The sequence below is a fragment of the Gymnodraco acuticeps genome, unplaced genomic scaffold, assembly GCF_902827175.1.
Source record: "Gymnodraco acuticeps unplaced genomic scaffold, fGymAcu1.1, whole genome shotgun sequence".
Taxonomy (NCBI): Eukaryota; Metazoa; Chordata; class Actinopteri; order Perciformes; family Bathydraconidae; genus Gymnodraco; species Gymnodraco acuticeps.
The window spans coordinates 3,492,354-3,513,733 of NW_022991154.1; the positions used below are offsets into that span (position 1 = coordinate 3,492,354).

Below are 21,380 nucleotides of genomic sequence, written 5' to 3' on the forward strand. Positions count from 1 at the left end.
GTCTCTGTGGCAGTGAGGGGACAAATGTCTCCTGGTTCAGCACAGATGTACTAAAGGTAGGACTGTCATCATCAACACTCAAGAGAGGACATTAAAGGCCCGACCCGTGTCTCCCCCTGCGGTCCAAACATCACCCAGGACAAGAGTCTGTCTGCACAGACCTCTGGTCTCTCCCCCACTGATTTGATGCAGTGTCGGAGAGGAGCATGGCCTGGATGTCTCACACTATATACAGCCGGGAGCTGTGAGCGTCCTCCAGGAGACAGGGCCTGGTGCCCCCCTGCTGAGACAGTACAGTACCCACCCACACACACACACACACACACACACACACACACACACACACACACACACACACACACACACACACACACACACACACACACACACACACACACACACACACACACACACACACACACACACACACACACACACACACACACACACACACACACACACACACACACACACACACACACACACACACACACACACACACACACACACACACACACACACACACACACACACACACACACACACACACACACACACACACACACACACACACACACACACACACACACACACACACACACACACACACACACACACACACACACGGAAATTATACTTTTAAATCTAGTGATGTTTTTATTATGTCATAAAACAATCATAGCATAGATTGTCATTAAAAAAACATAATAGTAATAATCTAAATGTATTATTAAGTATCATAACAATGCCACAGTATGTCTTCAAATCATTGATAATTATAGTCCTTCTTGAAAAAATTCATCTAGAATAACTATTAACTCTATTTAATATAGTGTCTTCATGACAGAGTAAAGGGATAGAACTCCTTGAAGCCTTTTTCCTCTTTGCAAATGTCCCAACGTTCCACCATGTAGATGTTTCACCTGACAATATCAGTATATTAGTTGTGCAAGAAGATTTATGCAACTTCAGCCACTAGAGGTCAGGAGCGCACAACAGAATATAGTCATAAAAAAACCAGAGTGAAGTTATTGATAAAGAAAAGTAAGTCAAAAAAAGGCTATACAATAAATATAGTAATTTAAAAAAAGATATATATAGATTGTCATAACATTTCACAGTACAGAACATCTTGTTAATATAGTTAATGATGAAAACATATCAAATAATATATATTTAAAAGATCTTAGTAAAGTATGTCAAATAAAATAACTGGTACTATGGTCACGAAAAATACATAATATATTTCGTAAAAATTCAATGCATGCTATCTAAAAACATGATTAACATGATTTATAACAGTATGCCATAGAACTGTCATAATATAGTAGGTCACTAAAAAGTCATAGCATAGAATGCCGATTAAATAACTTATTATAAAGTATGTCGTAAAAAGTGCTAGTATAGTATCCCATAAATAAAGTTATTACAGTATGTCATTTTAAATTAATATTATATTATGTCATATAATGTCAATTCAGGCCATTATGACAGCTCTGCCTAACCTCTGATATCAGGACTGCTTTTGCCCGTCACTCTTTTCCATTTGTCTTCGAAGGCGTCACAGGAGCTGCCAGATTCAGAGCACCTGGTCCGGAGTCTCAGAGGAAAACACTGCAGAGTTCACCTGCTCTCTGCTCTCTGTCTCCTGGACAATCCCTGCCAGCGGCCGCACATTTTGGCCTTCTTTGTTCTTACTGATGGACATACTTCACTTTTTTGTTTACAATAAATACCTTAAATGTACTTCTGTTGTGGGCCTTCTCATATTTGCCATGACCTATGAGCTGTTTTTTTATGCTTTAAAAAGTCATCGTACATTATGCTATAATTCCTTTATTACATAAAGTAATGGCAGTGTTGATAAGGTGGAAAAAAGTGACGTTTTGTATCACTCTTTAGGCTAAGTTTGGACCGTGTCATTTTTTTTCACTTTTTCAAATCTGCCGTGTGTTTCACTTTCCAGGATAGGTCCCGACCTCCTTTTTCTAAGTAATATTATAATTGCATGGGTTTGTCATAACATATCCTGATATGGACAGCTGAAATAATGTTCTGAATGAAAAGATCGAGTGCCTATTATAACATTCCAATATGAACAACAGGAAGCAAATATTTGGATGGAATATTGCCAAAGGGTTAGACCTTCGTTAGGACCTCATATTCATATTCATATTATGTACAAACTCTAAAGTCCACTGAGACAAATGTAACATTTGTGATATTGGGCTATATAAATATAATATTGATTAACTTTTATTTCAAATAATTCAACATAGACATATTTATTACAACACACAACATTATTTGTTTCATCATTGCATTAAATAGTATTTCATCAAAAGTAATTGATCATTTAATGTCAAAATAATGATGATGATATAATATTTCATAGCAAATAATTGTTAACACACTTTGTCATAAGTTATAGTAAACATGTCGTAAAAATGATAATATAGTAGGTCATAAAAAAAGTCAACTATAGTCTCATAAAAACATTCTTTATAGTATGATATGTCATAATTATGTTCTTAATATAGTAGAAGAAAACGTAATAATACAGTCCCTCGTAAAAAAAGTTATTGTCCCCTGCCTGAGTCTGATACAAAGTACTTCTCTCTGTTACCATTTTCCGTTTGTCCTTGAAGGTATCACAGAAACAGCCAGATGTAAAGCACCTGGTCCTAAACAGTCAATGGTCAGGACAGGAGTCACAGAATAAAGCCCCATGGCAAAGTGAATCTGCTCTCTCTTTCCTCCTGGACTCCTCCCCATCAGCAACTGTCAATGTATAATAATATGATAACTGATGGACCTAATAATTGTATTCCATTTCATTCTTCCAATTCACAACTTAAAAGAGAGATATCATAGCAATATATTGTGGTAAATGTCATCACTTAACCTATTTCTATAGACTTACCAATAATCTTGAACTGGTAAAAGAGTGACTTTATGTAAGATTCCTTTGTTTAGAATGTGTGCGTATTTTGCAAAAAGTGCCATGTAGAATTGCAAATTGGGTGCCAAACTGATAATGTGTTTGGTTGTTTAAAAGCTTGAGCTGAGGTGTACTACATCAGTGTCAGTTTCAATAATTGTGCTTTATATTCCATGTCTCAGCAATTAGAAAAAAAAAGTAATTTTGTGATAAAAAATAAACCCTTTAAAACTGGCGTGCATTTCGTTAAGTTTACCTTTTTATATATCTGGACTGGACACACACTGACTCCTCCTATGGATTGGTTAAACATAAACATAAAAACAACTTTTAATCATTTATATTCAGGTTTTCACTCCCACGGTGGAGCTTTTACAATCTTTTCAGAGCCCACACACAAGCCACAGCCCTGACGTTACCGTAGCAACGACCCGCTGAGTAGGGGGACGCTTGAAGCGACTTGTGATTGGTCAGATCAGGCTCTTATTAGACCCTAATCCGCCCTCTGATTTGTCAGATTTACAGTCACTTTTACAAGACGAAACGTGGTTGGCTTGTTTCTTCATTTGCGGCCCGCCTCTGTGAATAAACTCTTGCAGCTGCACACAAGTCAGAAAAAAAGGAGGTGCTAGCATAATATAATGAGTTGAAGCTGGGTTGTTTTGAGGAGTAAAAAGTAGTTTTTTTCACTATACTCTTGGCTGAACATTGGAGCTCTGTGTTTACTTGGATATATATAAAGTTGGGAGAAATGTAGGGAATCTTTCACCGACTTTTTCGTTGCCTCACGATGGAGGAACCTGCGACAAGGCAAGTAGTAAAACCGTGACTCGTTAGCTTACTAAACGTTTTCTGTTAAAAAATATTGACGTTGAAACTGTGTATTCCATTATCTTTAGCGTCTTCTTTTAAATGAAGTGTGATGTAGGCCAAGTCTGTTGAAATAGTGACCGTTTTGAGTAAAATTATAATAGCGTTACTCTCCACAGAGAGTTGGAGATGTCGCTGTCAGACAGTACCTCGGACGACGACATGCCCTTAAGTTTACCCGCAGAGTGCAGCGGGCACAGCGGGAGCATCCGAAAGGTGAGACACCTGAACACACACACCTACACACACATTAGGCATGTGAACAGTGGTGTTAAGTCACTAAGTACATTTACCCAGGTACTGTACACATTTGAGGCATTTGTACTTGAGTATTTCCATGTTATGCTACTTTGTACTTCTACTCATTCAGAGGTTAACATTGTACTTTTGCTCCACTACATTTATGTAGTACCTTTAGTTACTTTGCAGATATAGATTCATGATAAACAATAGGATCAACACTTAAAAAATACTTATAATGAGTATGTTTACTTTTGGTTATATTAGGCTGCAAACTTTTACTTGAGTAACATGTTGAATATGACTTTTACTTGTAAAATACTATTCCTACACTCTGTTAGTTCTAATTTTATTTAAGTACAAGATCTGAGTACTTCTTCCACCTCTGTGATAAGGTTACTGCAGACTGTGTACAATAATAACTTCTGTTACCATTCTGTAAACCCTCCATCTTTTATTTGCTCTCTTTTTCTGTCATAGACACATCTTGTACTAGAAATACCAAAGTATAGGAATACTCTGTTATAAGTAAAAGTCTTGTATTCAAAATGTTACTCAAGTAAAGGTACAAAAGTATTGGCATCTAAATATACTTAAAGTACCAAAAGTAGAAGTACTCGCCCCATACAGATTGGCCCATTGCGAAACCTTATGTTATATGTTGTCATTATAACCATTGATGTATTAATGTGTTTGTAGAGCTTGTAAATGTGGAACACATTTGAATTATTTGATTTACTGCTGGGTGGCATGTGAATTTCACCCAGGTGTAACTAAAGTCTTAATTAAGTGTTGATTATATTTGCGTATCATTAATCCACATGTAAAGTAACTAAAGGTACAATGTTAACTTTTAAATTGTTATGGAATATAATAACACATTTGAATAAAATGGAAATACTCAAGTAAAGTACAAGTAACCTCTCAGAATTGTACTAACGTACAGTACTTGAGTAAATCTACTTGGTTACTTTACACCTCTGTAATCAGGTTACATTAGATCAGTGGTTCTCAAAGTGTGGGGCGCGCAGGCATGCCAGGGGGGGGGGCGCGAAAGACCAGGAGGAAAAATGGTTATATAAAAAAAAAAAAAAAAAAAAAAAAATCATAATTTGAAAAATTATTGATTCGAAAATAATATGATACAGTACAGTACTATTACGTCTGGGTCTCTGTGTGTGTGGAACGAGCCATTGTGTGTGTGCGCGAGAGAGAGAGAGCGCACCGGTACCGGAGATCGTTGTTCTTAGCTTCTGGTGCTAGCGAGCTACGCTAACGGATATAAGGAGTTTTTTCAACAACAAAGTGGAGGAGAGTCCTCTCCTGTCAGACTGAGAGACTCAGTGAACTAAAGGACTCTGAGTGTTATCTCAGTGGGTCTCAAACGTTTTGGTCACCATTAATGTAAACAATTATTTCCGAGGCACACATTTATATGATCATTATAGTTATACAAAAATAAGAGAATAAATGAAAAACAGGTATGAAATACTATATGACATTAAAAAAAAGAATAAAGTTTAAAAGGGTGATTTGTAAAATATCCATAAAGAAAAAGTAAATCTGTTTACAGTTCCGTTTCATCTGGGTGTTGAGAGGTATCCATAGATCTCTTCATTTTGCTCTCAATGTGTTCACACACCACCTATAAAAATAGCACTTGACCCCTGCTTACACCTATATGCCGTGAGCTGATTATCGAGCCTTCGTTGTAACAGTTGCGGGTACATTGTGTATATGCGTGGGGAGTGTTGCAGTAGAAAATTCCACTGTAGCGACCGGTACATTAATGGGAAACCCTAAATGTTTGAGCACCCTCTATGAAACGTCAAGCTACCCCACAGCACCCCCAAAAGAAGTCTCTAGCGCCGCCACTGAGCCTGACTATGTGTGTTGGGGGGCCCCGACTTTTTTTTTTTCTCCAAAGGGGGGGCCTGACAGAAAAAGTTTGAGAACCACTGCATTAGATCAACAAGAAAATATGAATGAGGAAAGCCGTGATAAAAGAGCAATATGTTCGTACCCCACATCATGATGATAAATTAAATATGATTTGATTTAAGCACCAGAAATATAGCTTTACACTTTAGCGTATAAAACTTAAACTGTCTCCCTAGAAGTTATGGAGAAAATGTATTCAGTCATTTCTTTGAGCACACCCTTTTATTATCTTAAGTGTAGGCACCAGCATTCGCACACACACTGATATCAGGTATATCAGGCAATCTGCATTCCCACGGTAGCCTACATCTAACCCCTTGTTTGAATGGGTCAAATACAACTGAAAAGGCACTTCCCCTGCTTCGGTACAGCTGATAAATATTCGTCGGCTAAAGGATTAATTGCTTGACAGAAAAATCATATAAGACGTTTTATATAATCGAGTCATTTTCAACCACTCAATATTCAAATGTTCTGCTTTTTCGTTTTCATAATAATATATTAAACATAATTTATTTGGGCTGACAAAACAAGACATTTCAACTTTGGACTTTGAGATTCTGGCATGGATCTTTTCACAATTTCCTTTTTAAAAACAAAGCTATTAATGGAATAATCAAGAAAATGTTTTTCAGATGAATGGATAATGAAACCGTGCAATGCAGTCCTACTTGAGTGTCCATGTTACTAAAAAACATTGTGCAAATTGGCCCATTTCACAGTCTATATATTATACTGTACTCACCTGGACCGGCAAGGTTTTCAACACAAGCTTTTAGACTTTATCTGCACTGATGTTGAGCAGCCTCCATCCTCCTTGCCTTCCTGATGGTGGAGCAGAAGTGGGAGCTGGGCCAGAATGGTAATCCACACTGGCACTCTGAGGATTACTTAAAGCGCACATGCTAAACAAACACCTTAACTTAGTGAGAGGGAACGACGTGGATAAAGGGTGAGCAAATGAGAAACGTCCATATACTGGATACATTTTCTGAGAGAGGATTAGAAAGTGATGTAAGGAGCGACCAGGATGCATTCAGGGAGTATCAGTACGTTTACAGAGCAGCTGCTGCATCTGTCATATTATTCTACATCTGTTTACCTCAAACAGTGGTGCATTGGATGATAGATTTTACTGAGCAGACATTTCATAATCAGCTATTTTGGTGTCGCTGGCGTAATGCCTGTTGAAGCCAGATTTAAGACCCTTTAAATCTTCAGGCAGATACACAGCTCTGACATATAGACACTTTTGTATAGAGTTGTGCAGGGAGGACGTAAGCATCTCCATGGTTCCCTCAACAAAAAGGCAATGGGATTGTTCCATGATTTTGAATTACAGCACAAAATAGAACAGAATGTATGTTGCTTACACCTGTTATCAGCTGGTGACCTCAACATATTAACACCAGTTGTATCATTGTTGAAGCATAAATACAATTGCCAGAAGCTAACGTTATGCTATCAACGAACTACAACACGGTCACATGACCACCACCTCTAAATAATGTCTGACTTGTGTTTGGCACGATGATGTTTGATAGTATCATTTTGTCACTTGTTAGCAACCACTGTTTTAATGACTCATACAAGCTTCAGATATTTCTGAGTTAGGTATTTATTGACGTATTTTATGTCGTAGATTAAAACGTTAAAATCTCTTTAGCTTATTTCAGGTAGGTGACAAAAAAGTCTTTGAAAAAACGCCTAGCTTCTAGATGTGGGAACCAGAAGTACTGAAATGCTGACTCATTTACATCATATAAGACTCATTCCTGCACCACTCAACCATTTCAATGCTTACAATAGTCATATACAGTATGCTGCTGTAATTAATTATTCATAAATTTATCGTCTAACGCAGCGTTTCTCAAAGTGTGGGGTGTATAGTGTATAGCCTAGTTGTAAAAAAAGCAAGTAAGTAAGAAATCATTCCAATGTGTACTATAGGACAGTAAAAAAAAGTAAACATTTTTTAAAGGGAGTAATTAGTAAAATATGCATAAATAAAAAGAAAGAATGCTAACTAGGTAACATAAGATAAGAATAAACAAGTTTAAATGATTTGTTGTTGGTTGTGATCGTATTCTAAAGATGTTTGGATTATTGAAAAGTATACATCTCCCTTTCATCTGAGTGTTGAGAGCTGTATCCATGCATTCATGTTGTGCTCAAAGTGCACCAGATTGATGCATTTAACTACAACATTTAAAAAAATATCTTCCCGGGGGTGCATGCCCCCCCTAGAGGAGGTGAGGTCCACCCCCAAATAAAGCAGGTTAAAAATAATTAAATTGCATACATGTTCTTTTAGTAAACACTGAAAAGGGTCCCACAGACCCAAACAGCACACAAAGGTTAAAGGTAAGCATATAATAATGTAAAAGTAATAGAGTAAAAGTAGCTCACGACTTGTTTTATTTGTTGAAAGTAGCTCTCATCCTAAAAAGGTTGGTGACCCCTGTTATAGAACGATACATTTGACCATTTTAAGCGTGGCCTACCATTTGATTGGAGCAGGTGGGGCTTGAAAAGGCCCACCTGCTCCAAGTGGGGAATGACAGGAAAGGTTTGAGAACCACTGGCCTAACGTCTCTGTATCTCTCTCTGTCTGCAGGGATGTGATCCCTTCGCCCAGACTCAGCGCAGTAAACTGCAGCACCGGCGATCCCGCATCAACCAGCAGATCAACAAGGAGATGCGCATGAGAGCTGGAGCGGAGAACCTGTTCAGGTGAGCTGCTGTAAAGTCACTTTCTGTCTGTTCAGGGCCATTCACAGCATTTTGAAAAAAAGGCGACTGTCAAGAGAACGCTTCTGAAAATAACTGGACATATGGTGTTGGTATCTTACCCGTTTATAAAACTGAATTTCAAGACAGAAGAAGAGTGATAGGGTATGTGTTGTTTCGTAGTGGATTCGTTAGTTGTTTGAAACGTAGTCAGGTGCACCTTTTGTTCACTGCGTTTATTTTATTTTGAAAGGGCAAACTTTCTTCTGCATCAGACCTTTCCTCTCAGATGTGATGATCTACTCTGCTTCCTCCTCTGTGTCGGCTTGTTGGTTCTGTCCCATTCGTAGCGTTGTCCTGTGACGGGAAAAGGTCAGAGGTCATTCCCCTCCAAAAAAGATATCACACACACCAGCACCACCCAGTTGTATGGCTCTATTTGTGTCCACTGTTTGAACACTCATACTTATGTCTGCGTGTTCGTGTTGAGTACGTTTGAGTCAAACCCTTTTTTTTGCTACCAATGTTTTTTTTGTGCGATAATTAAACTGTATGAACACTAACGAGTCCTCTCAACCATCTGAACTGCTGGCTTTTTAGCTGTCATTCACACGGCACACGAGAGGGTTGTTAGGGAAGAGAGAAACGTGGCATAGCTTCAAAGTCTTCATTCTGAGAATATTAGCGTCATCTTTATCCCCTCCAACTTCCAGCCATGTCTCGGTGCATTTGCTCTCTCCTGAGTCTGACTGTTTCTCAGCCTCTGTGTTTCCTATGCACTTAAAGGCAGAGCACTGCAGAGGCTACAGTAAGGGTTGTAATATATGAGCGTGCAGTTGGTGTAGAGTTTTGTTGTGGGAGTTTGGAGAACATTTACAATAAGAATAGTGAACTTTGAAAACACACTCCTTATGAACATTCGACTGAGGAGGGAAGGAGGGAAGGAGGGGGAGGAGCCACTTCATTAAAGCAAGCAGTTTGTTTTCCTCGTGGTTCCGTGTCAGAATCGACAAAGATCCACACAGAAAACAAGTGTCTTTTAATTAAAATAAATCGAAACGCTCCCCTTATTTGTATCCGAGGACTTTGTTTGCTAAAACTAATTAAGCAGGGCTGCTATTATTATTCCGCAGTCTCTCTTCTATTATTTAACTAATAAGTTTACAAGAAGTACATTTCCTTTATACTATTCAAGATCTTTAAATATTTGCTTTGCTATGATTAGTTGATTCCTCGTTTTTCAAACACAACCTTGTTCATCTGTTCAAATGTAACAATGTAACACTTCTTTGATATGCCAGAGTTCACTGTATTCCGGTTATGGGCTGTTGATCAGACGAGAAGAAATGTGAAGTAGGGGTGCATGATGCATTTGTGTCTACGATATATATTCAATTATAAAAAAGTATATTAAATAAAATGACACTTTACTTGTAATGTTTTGTGGTGGTACCAACAGGCAGATTGGAACAGGAAGTGATGTTTTCTTTTTTTGGGGATCTTTCCCCCTAACTCCACTTATGACTGGATTTAGGCTGTTCTTGTAAAAGCTGATGACTCAGTTTAGGGGAAATAAAACAAGCGCTTTCTATTGGGCCGATAGGTCACTGAGACAAAGAGGGCCCCCCCACACAGCCTGTAATCAGCCGGCTTTGTGTCCACCTCCTGTCCTGTTCTCATGCAGCTTCCCAATGGAGCCCCGGCAGGCTCACCCCCCCACCCTCCTCTACTTATTTGTCTGGCACCGTCAGACCTTTTTTTTTCCTTCTGTCCTCCCCCTTTCCGGTCAATTGGAATAGTCCGCACATACAAAACATCTCACTTTCACTTCACTCTGACACTTTTGTGGAACAGGGGGAAGCGGTGATAATTACACATAAGAGTTACTCATCAGAGTTTGTGATTGGCTGATTTAAGATGTCATTATTATGTGCTGCCGGTTGTTTCTCTCCTGGAAATCAGCTGTTATACAATGATCATAGGTTACTAAAGATATATAGTCATTCATCTTCTAATACCTCGTGTTTTCAGTCAGTTCGTACACTCTGAATAAGAGAGTTATGTTTTCCTTTTTAAAAGCTGCAGAATGCTGTGCGTGCAAGTGGGTGTGTGTACAGGGGATATTTGGCAGCCCATTTAAAGCTGACTAATCAGATTGTCCATGGCTTGAGCCCGTGTGTGTGTGTGTGTGTGTGTGTGTGTGTGTGTGTGTGTGTGTGTGTGTGTGTGTGTGTGTGAAGGTAAAGTGGTCTAACTGGATGGATTATCTACAGGACCTTTGATTGTGCTTGAAAGCTTTGAGATGTTCAGCTCCTTCTCCAGTTACTGAGAAAAGATGTTCTCTAAGGAACATCTACAAGCAGAGGTTTGGTTTATTTGTTACCAGTCTGTTAAGTGTTATAAAACGAAGGCTTAAAATAGTGTAAAACACTTCATGGATCCAAGTGTGCGGGTATATCTTCCCTCAGTTATCCAATCACTTATAAAATACTGCTTTTGGAACATCTGACTCAAACACAGATAAGATAAGACTAAAGAGAAGTGTTTCTGCAGCTGTGAGTTACGGCACAATGTATGAACGGCTGAACAATCCTGCAGGCATCAAAATATACCAGTAAGAAGATATCCAAAAGACAGGAAATCCAAAATAAACACAATGCTAAAATATAAACGGGGTCACCAGCGAGGAGCATACGTTGCTCGTAGCTATGAGCTTTGTACAGTTTATCATGTCATGTCCAAAATGGTACCATCCCTTTGTTTTGGGAAAGTGGTACTTAAGTCTTTTTTGTTTGATTGACACAAGCATCAGTGTTGATGTTTATCAGCAGAGTTTATGATTATATTCAAAAGCCTGATATTATAAGAGCTCAAATGGAGACAGTCTCCATGGAGGGCTTGTTACTGTGGGATCGGTCACACTCTTTGTAACGAACAAAGCACATGGAGTCTGATGCACAGCTTTTGACCTATTCATCTGGGGAAATACCGGCGATGGTGTGTGTAAGTGTTACCGTGGTTATACAGATCAATTATCATTTTCCTGAACAGACTTCGCAATCTGTTGATGTCTAAGTGGTTTAGCTTTTGAAATCATAACTAAATCACTGCTATCATAAATGACTGTAACCGGTCCTTTTACTTTCACACCTGAGATGACCCGCACAAAGCTGCCAGTGAACAGGTGTGTGACCATAGACTGTATAAAGTGAACGCACCATTAGGCTCACAACTCTGTCTTGTCATTGTATTGTCAAGCATTTCATACCTGCATAATTAGGGGGCGTTCCTTGTATTTGTAGATGGGAATCCAGTGATGCCTCTTCCAGGAACATTGTGTGTAGTTGACCTCAGAACCCCCCCCCCCACCAGTAGTGTGAACTGGCTTACTCAGCACTAAGACCCTCCCCCTATAACCGGAGGAGGACTGGAGAGTCTTAAAGTGAATGAGCAGAGGGGGGGGGGGGGGGGGGGAAGAGGATAGTTGCATAAATTAAAGACAGGCATTTTGCCAAAGATCACTGCAATGTTTACGTTCATGAATGCAGATTTCCGACGTGTTATTTGTGCACTAAGCTGTGTGATAAAGCAAGACACACAGTAACAATGTCAGCTGCCTTGTAGCCCTGTTTTACAAAGAACTAAAACTGAGGTATATTTTGTTGAAGTGGAGTGAACTGTTCTCCATTCTCAAATGAGAGGGATCAGTAATGTGAGCAACAGGTGTGGAACACATTAAGAAGAGGGGAGGAACGCTATACTTCAGAAAGGATCAAACAATAAAGATTCATTCATATATCATCTACTGAAGTCATATCAAATTCTAGAACAATATATATCAGATCAAATATGTTAAGCTTTAGCGTTCAAACTCATGATTATGTTATAATCCATTTGTCTGTGATCAATTAGGCTTTCCAAAAACAGCCAAAGATGCCCATTACAAGTTCATAGGTGTTAACCTCAAATGACCGGAAATATTAACATTTTAAATTAGAAAGAAACGCCAATCTTCAGGTTCTCATAGAGCTCAGTCATGATGATTTAAAGACATTTGTATTCTGGAATAAACGTAGTTCCGGAGGTGTCTGTAATGTTGTCTCATGCTCAGTTTCAATGTCTCATTTTTGCCTTATAAAGTCGTTGGTTTGTTGTAGGGGTGCACCGAATGGGAAATTCTTGGCCGAAACCGAAAATAGGAAACAGTTGGCCGAAAACCGAATGCCGAAAGGCCGAAAATGATTAATAGAAATATATATATATAATGTATACATTTTTTACCAATGTTGTTCAGCTACCTGATTATGGAAATAGACATGATTATGGCAAAACTTAACTTAAATAATAATCACTATTATGGGTCCATAAAACATTTATTCAGCACTTTTGAATGCATACAGTACATTTATATATGTCATGTATTATTGCTAAAAAACATTATATCGCATTCTTAGTGTCGCGAACTCGTTTCTAATATGCAAAGACAACAAATGCGTCTATGATGTATTTTCGATCAGACGAGATCTCTCTCCCCCGTCTGTGTGCGAGGGGGCGGGGCAGTTTACACACACACGCAGCTGCTACATGCAGCGGAGCACACTGCGGAGATGGCGGAGAGAACGCGCTCCGAGGTGTGGTTAAACTTTACCCGTCTCGATGTGGAGAATACTTGTTACCATAAGTGCAATAAGAGTTTAGCATGTAAGCACGAGCAATTTGTCTAAACATTTAGCAAAAGTGCACCGCATGCAGACGGAGGAATGCACCGGGTTCGACCGTCTTTCTAGCAGCTCTGTAGCCCCATCCACGAGTAACGTTTCCACGTCAGGTGTTATGTATGCTAGCAGCAACACACGGAGTTAACTACATTATACAAACATGGGTTAATGATTAGAGGAAACTGAGTTATTTAGTTTGTTAAAATTTCAGCTATTCTGTTTATAGTCTGTCATCAGATTATTTAATACGATTTGTTAAAGGCTCAGGGCAATCTCGATGACAAAGGTCAATGTCCCCCCCCCCCCCTGTGAGCCAGCCGCGAGCATGGTCGCCGCGTCTTTATTACGTCATCACAACAACACGTTAGGTTACCAACGTAAGCCTGTTCTGACATTCGGTGATATTTGTTCGGTGCTAAAACCCTTTCGGTCGAAAGGGCCTTTTTAACCATTTTCGGCCGATAATTTTCGGTGGCCGAATATTCGGTGCATCCCTAGTTTGTTGTCAAGTCAATTCTAGTAAATAACAGTTTTTCTTTCATTAGAAATGCACATTTGTCACAGTCTGTAATATGCTGGTTTTAATGAAGATCTGATGTTTTTGTTCATTCCTGCAGAGCAACAACCAACAACAAGGTGAAGGAGACGGTGGCTCTGGAGCTCAGCTTCGTCAACTCCAACCTGCAGCTGCTGAAAGAGGAGCTGGAGGAGCTCAACAGCAACATGGAGGTCTACCAGACAGACAGGTACACACATGCACACAACAAACAATGGCCTATTATAAACCATGACCCTTTTCTTATGAGTTGCCCAATGGATTCCAGGTCAGTCTCATTAGTCTAATGAGAAATATATTTGGAGAAAACAAGCATCCATTACAGTACATGTTCGTATTCACAGGGTGCGCTGTGTGTCTCTGCTTTATGTGTTTGAGGAGGACCAAGGCTGTTGTAGGCTGGGGGATTATATTTGGGAGACGAACCATGTCTGGTTCTATATTTCTCAGAGGACAGTTTGCGGGTTAAGGTTTAGGTTTTTAGGTTGTGTCAGGAATACTCATCTCTGCAAGGATGACAGGAAGCCAAGGGCCTGTTAGGACATTTGTAGTTTGTTTTTCAAAAGGGGGATTTTGTAGTCTCTGAATATTTTTGAATGCACTGCGTTAAAAGAAGTAACATTTTGAATACATCTAATTTCATTGTGAATTAAAAATGGTTGGTACGTCCACCACCGTGTGTGTGTTTCCCTCTGCAGCCGGGGTTCATGGAAAGGATAAATCCCCTGATTAGAGCGTCATTAAAGGCCCCATGGAGTGCGTACGTGTTTCAGTTCTTTGTGAATGGGAGGCTGGGGGGGGGCCTCAGGGCCTCAGGGCAACAAGGGTTAATACTTGGCTTTAGCCGGTGGGGCTTGAAGACTAGCAGATGCCATTGTTGACTTGACTGTGCTATCCTGCTCCATGTTTACATGATGGTGTTCACGTGTTGGTGTTTACTAGTAGTGTAACCTGGGAAAGATTACACACACAAATGATGCTATTATTTCTGTTCACAGTGAGGCTGTCAACGTTCCCATGATCCCACTCGGTTTGAAAGAAACCAAAGAGGTGGATTTCACAGTTTGTATCCAGGTGAGCATGACATTATACATCCTTTTGGTTTAATCTCAAGTATCAAAACTAATGGGCTTTTTTTCATGTTAAATATTTGAGGCACCAAAAGCTCAGTCAAGCTGCAATCATTTTAATATTAGAGTTCCCTCAGCTGTTGAACTCATTTGTCCTCAAATGACCGTGTGTCTCCCCTAACAGGACTTCATCTGTGAGCACTACGGAGAGGACAGCTCCCTCTACGCCAAGGAGATCAAAGAGCTAATGGATCTCAGACAGGTTAATAAATGAAGAGAAATATAAAGTGTGTTTTTCATTAAATGATGTTGTATTTTGAAAGGAATGGAATGTACTTATTGCAAACGTGCAGTCTCTTTAATAGTATGACATTTTGAGCTATTTGTATATCTGATGTTGTTTGTGCCAGGCCATGCGAACACCCAGTCGTAACCAGGCCGGTCTGGAGCTGCTGATGGAGTACTACAACCAGCTGTACTACCTGGACCAGCGCTTCTTCCCTCTGCACAGGACCCTGGGCGCACACTTCCACTGGTAGGACATGAGCACTTCCTCATGTGAAATCCTGGAGGTCATTGAATCCTTAAAAAAAAGAGACAAAAACACATTTAAAACAATTCGGAATCGTAGTCATCTGTGTGTAAGCAGACAACTTAATAATGTGCTAATTAGCTGAATAAAAAGACAAATGTTGGCCATAAAAAAATCATAGTAAAGTATGCTCTAAGTATTATATGCCATAAAATGTCTTACATTTTCATAAATAGTCATAAAAATATCATAACTCTTTTTTGTCAGTCATTGTATTGTTTGCCATAAGCTAAGCTATAGAACAAGCTGGTTGGCTGATGGCTATCTATCTAACAAGCTGTCTAGCAAACAGTAGCCATCAGTCTAGCTAGCGAAACGCTGGCTGTTGTTTTTCAAGCTAGATAACGTTAGCTATCGAAGTAGTTAGCTAGCATATGTTAGATACCCCCCTTAAAGCTAGCTAGCGAATGTTGGCTATCTGGCTAGCTATCGCCAAATTAGTGGTGCAAGTAGAATGATTATTTAATACCCTATAGTTAAACTTGTTTTTTAAGCCAAACGGCCTAGAATATTATTAATAATAATAAAGCATGTTGTAGGAAAAAATCAAACTTCATTTAATAAACTTAGAGCATATAATGCAATAAAAAATCTCATGTTTGTTAATGTATAGTATGTTAATTTGTTTCCCTTCTTCTCCATCTCTTAGGTACGACTCCCTGACAGGCGTCCCGTCATGTCAGCGTACGCTGGCGTTTGAAAAAGGAAGTGTGCTGTTCAACCTCGGGGCCCTGTTCACACAGATCGGGGCCCGGCAGGACCGCTCGGCCACAGTCGGCATCGACCGAGCTGTAGACGCCTTTCAGAAAGCTGCAGGTGGGGAGACAGCACGTTGGAGCACTAATTGTTTTCCACATTATTTTATTCCGAAATAGGAGTAATCCCCACTGTGTGCCATGTGAACGTATAGTGTGCTAAAAAAGGTTATAGTTTAGTATGCCATACATGTCATGGTCATGAATAAAGTCATAGTGCAGTGTACTTAGGAAGTCTTTGGTATTTTTGCCTGATAAATATATTCTGTGTCCTTTTTCTCAGGAGCTTTTAATTACCTTAAAGAGAATTTCTCCAACGCTCCCAGTCTGGACATGAGCTGTCCGTCGCTGTGCATGCTGGTCCGTCTGATGGTTGCCCAGGTGCAGGAGTGTGTGTTTGAGCGTGTCACACTCACCACTGAGGACACACACTTCACTTCACAACTCCACCTGGCTCAAGAGGCAGCGCGGGTGAGTACACACGACTCTGGTTGTGTTGTAACTGTCACCATCCTGTGATCCTCACACTGTGTGTCCTGCAGGTGTCAGACGTCTACCTGTTGGTGCTGCAGACCATGGCGCAGCCCCTGATGAAGGACTACGTGCCGTTCTCTTGGGCGTCCATGGTTCAGGTCAAATCTGAACACTTCCGTGCCGTCTCACACTACTATGCTGCTGTGGCACTCTGTGATCACACATGTAAGTCACACCAAAGCACAGATATGTTGCCTCTACTGTGAGTGTGTGGGAGAGAAGATCTTTGGGATCATAGGGTTACACACTACAGGAAAGCTTTTAAGAAATAGTCAATGTGTCAACCTCTGCAATGTGAATGAGACAAAGTATGTTTTAGGATTCAGCCCTCAAGTTATCCTTACCAAAAACGTTCTTACTGTGTCTACTCACGTTACCTTGAAATGACTTATTCTTCAGTGTCCGCTGAGGAGGAAGAGGGTGATGAGGAAGCTGAGAAGGCTTTCCTCCAGTTCTACGTCAACGTTCCTGCGGGGCCACCACTCAGCCAGGTTCTACGAGACCCTGAAAAAAGAAGAAAGCTTGGTGAGTTCATGGAATAGGTTTATATTTACACCAGACATACGGACATGCCAAATGTGATTGGGACAGACAGGGAAATATTAATGCTCATATTACGTGTGTAAAGTCAGAATATTTGGGCTCATCTTATTTTGGTGCTTTGGCAATGTTGTTTGTTTAAACTGACAGCCAATCAGTCCCTTTTGACTAGATTTCCAATCTAGGTAGTATTCACACATTTTAAAGGGGACAGATGATTCCTGTTTTAAGGTTCATATTTGTGTTTTGGGTTTCTACTATGACTCAAATATGTTGCTCTAACACTCAAAAGACATTATTCTTCTCATGCTGTCTGTCTCACTATACCTATATTCGGCCTCCGTCCAAAACACTGGTCTTTTAAGCTCATAAGTTGAAAACCCCAGTCTGCTCTGTTTGGCTTATGAGGTACTCAGATGGGACGGGTTGTATATTCTAAGGAAATTGCATTTTACATGGAAAGGGAGAGCAATGTTATATTATATATTATATATATGGTCTTATTTCACATTTTACGGGTTGGTAGGCATTTAAGAAACACACATTTAAAGTCCCGAACACTGAACATGTTGATCACGATATGTCCCCTTTAACATAATGCGTGGTTCTATGCATGCAGGTAAAGCTCACCTGCGGCGGGCGGTGATCCGACACGAGGAGGCCATGCGTGTCCACAGTCTGTGCAAGATCCTGAGAAAGATGGACATCCTGCAGGACGTGCTGTCCCTCACACACAAACGCTCGCTGGACAAGTACTCGGAGCTGGACAGAGAGGACGACTTCGATGAAACCGCAGAGGCTCCAGAGATACAGTGTAAGTATCTGAGATGAAATCACAGTATTATAAAACCACAGTGTGATTTCATACCAGGAAGTGATTGAGGCTTCTTCTTTTGACAGCTCAAACCAATCAGAAACCAGAAATCACTCCGACCAACTTCTCTACGGTCCAAGTTACTGATATCTTCCAAAGACTCGTAAGACATAATCATTAGGAAAAATATGTGATTTTAAGAGCTTTTAAAAATCTGCATCACCTGGTTTCCTGATAACTCTCTCCCGTTCTGCAGGGGCCTCTGTCAGTGTTTTGTGCGCGGGCTCGCTGGGGTCCGGTGCGTGTGATCTGCCTGCAGAAGGGGGAGGGGGGGCTGGGTCTCACACTCAGAGGAGACTCCCCCGTGCTGGTGGCTGGAGTGGTGCCTGGAGGCTGTGCAGCGGTAAGACAACTTCACTCACCACAGCTCATGTATTCCATATCCTTTAAACTACGAGAAAGATAGAAACAGTTACCAAAGATACTACAGAAAACTAAAGAAAATGTCTCCTTTCAACCATTTTCTTTCTTTCTTTCTTAATCCATGATACACAGCCCAGTTTTATCTCAATTCTCTTCTTTTTCTTTTGCTGGAGAAATGTCTGAGCCGTGCTGCGTTCTCTGCTAAATACAGTAAACAATATCCTGTTCTGCAGACATGAAATCCAGCTGGAAATCTGTTTGAACTGAATTCAATTAAATCTGCTCCTGGCTATTTTCGTTTTCTTTCAAAAATCTAAAAAGATGAAGACTATATAACCAGCCTCATTACAAATCCAGTAATACATGGGGCGGAGGGCAGTTTGGTTTTTGGCATCATTTTGGGCAAACAATTCAAATTGACCTTAGAGCATATTGTACTGTTGAAAGGCTTAAGGAAGTGTTCCCCAACAGGTCATTTAAGAGAGACGGCGTTCCTATTGGCTGTTCTACAAATGTTAAGGATTTTCATTCTTCTAACGTTTGTGTGGCACAGGAGGCGGGACTAAGGGAAGGAGACTACATCGTAGCCGTGGACGGAGAGGACTGTAAATGGGCCAAACATGGGGAGGTGGTCCACATGCTGAAGAGCTGCAGCGAGCGAGGAGTGGAACTCAGTGTGGTCACGCTACACTCACACGACACACAGGTAAGAACGTGACGTGTGTGTGTTTTGGTGGAGCTGTACCAAATATCTTCTTTTGAGACCGTGTTCATGTTATGTCATCACCCTAATAAACCTCCCTGTTTGCAGTTGGAGAGGAGGGCCATCGCGCTGTCCCACGGCAGCGACAAGGAAAACGCTCGGCAGCGAGTGCTGGGCGGAGCCAAGGGCCAGAGCTCCGCCTCCTTGTTGAACTGGAACAGGAAGAAGAAGCGGGAAGGAGGCGGGACCACTAAGAGACTAGGAAGCACTTTCAGTTTGTCGTTCGGAAGCATACGAGACCCCGAAGCCATGTACTGAGACACGACTGCAGAGGAAGCACTCAGGGAGTCACAGCACGAGGGATGAAAAAAAAAAGCACACGGTTAGTCCGGTGAAATTGTCCATGGCTTCTTTTTTTTCTAACACAGTCCAGGAGAGTTTGAACAATCCTGCCCACAGGGGGGAATACTATACTCATGTGTGCAGTGCTGTGTACCGCCTTGGAGTTTAAGGCAGCAGAAAACACAAGGACCATTCTAGATGCAGGCTGATCATTTGGAGACAGGACTCTGTTTAAAGACTGCCATGATGCTTCTGATCGGCTCTGTGAAAGGAAAGTGCAGAGATTTGATTGGCAGAATCTGATGCACATGTGATTTTTGAAGCACATTCATCATCCGTTTATTTTCCTTCGAGACAGGAAGCCACGGAAAAACAAAGAATATGTTTGAATATTAACTTCATTTAATAACATTCGCTGTATTGGCACATCTTGGATGCAAAATCTTGTGAAAATCAAGAACATTTAGACTGAAAGCTTCTTTACTTACCTTTACACAAAACGTTTGTATTTTTACAATAATGTAACTGAATCAAAAACTAATTGAGAGGGAGAAGAAAGTATTATTTTCTTGAGTCTTGTATTACCCTGAAGTTACAGAACGCTGTAGCAACGCCCTGTGTAACCACTGAAGCACTCTGTTCACCCACTGTTATATCGCATGGTACTTTACTTTAAAAGTATGAAAGAGTCGTGGGTGTTCTTGGAGGAATGTTTTGTTTAGTTTTGTCGTTTTTAGATTGAAAGCACTTCAGATCTAGTGTTTTGTAGTTTTAGGATTTGTACATGCACTGAAGATTGAATCTGTTAATAATGTAGACCTGACTATTGAACGCTCACAAAGAGCTTGTGTGGATTGGAAATGAAATGATTTTGAGGCTGCAGGAAAGCATGAGGAGTCCACAGTGTGAGTTTTGTATTAAATCTGTTGTGCCCTTAATGTTTTATGCCACTGTAATCTGTTACAGTCCGCCAATATGAGGAACAATACACGAGGAGGATTCTAGTGGAAAATAATGTTATTGTTTGTACTTCATTGATGATTAGAAATGTGAGAATTGTAGCACATAACTGTCCGGTCCGTCTTAAAAACAAGGCTGGTTTTTCCTAATGGCCTGTGTAATGTGTGTGCCATGATGGTCCGTAGTGATGAGAACAGAAAGCCACAGGGAGCAAACACACGCGTTGTTTTCACAATTCTTCTGTGATTTGTTATGTGTTCTGTTTTCATGAGAATGAAAGGAAGCAAATAGGACCTTTTTTATTTCATCACGATGAAATTCATTTCTGATATCAAGAAAAAAAAGTAAAGAGAAAAGCTGGTACGATGTTTTCTCTTCAGCTTTCTGTGCGAGTAAATGTTTGACCAGATTTTGTGAAGATATTTTGATTTGCGTTTTTAACTGAATATCTGGCCAACCCTTAATAACTGCATCTGGGGATTTGCACAGTATTTCTTTCATGTGGAAAACAATAAAAGTGAATGATGAACAACTATTGGCTGCATCCGAGTTAATGAGCTCACTCCACCCTCTTGCGGTGATACAAAACTAACAAAGGATATCATGACTTAAATCTACATATTTTAGATTCATTATAATGGTTGGATTATT

General features: G+C 40.2%; 1 protein-coding gene across 1 annotated transcript; it reads left to right on the forward strand.

The window, feature by feature from the left end:
* Positions 1-3,554: 3,554 nt before the first annotated feature.
* rhpn1 (rhophilin, Rho GTPase binding protein 1) lies at positions 3,555-21,262 on the forward strand. The gene is made up of 16 exons (XM_034237313.1): positions 3,555-3,751; positions 3,931-4,027; positions 8,610-8,725; positions 14,058-14,186; positions 14,995-15,070; positions 15,251-15,328; positions 15,477-15,601; positions 16,308-16,474; positions 16,697-16,884; positions 16,956-17,112; positions 17,347-17,472; positions 18,107-18,301; positions 18,388-18,464; positions 18,558-18,704; positions 19,278-19,430; positions 19,536-21,262. Exons 1-16 carry the CDS (start codon positions 3,732-3,734, stop codon positions 19,743-19,745), a joined length of 2,061 nt encoding a protein of 686 aa, XP_034093204.1. The 5' UTR covers positions 3,555-3,731; the 3' UTR covers positions 19,746-21,262.
* Positions 21,263-21,380: the final 118 nt, after the last annotated feature.

Bases quoted from the DNA above. Each gene is read 5' to 3' on its own strand.
- rhpn1 (XM_034237313.1), top strand. From the start codon at position 3,732: ATGGAGGAACCTGCGACAAG. The intron at 18,465-18,557 runs GTAAGACATAAT...CCCGTTCTGCAG, and splicing joins CTGATATCTTCCAAAGACTC to GGGCCTCTGTCAGTGTTTTG. The intron at 18,705-19,277 runs GTAAGACAACTT...TGTGTGGCACAG, and splicing joins TGCCTGGAGGCTGTGCAGCG to GAGGCGGGACTAAGGGAAGG.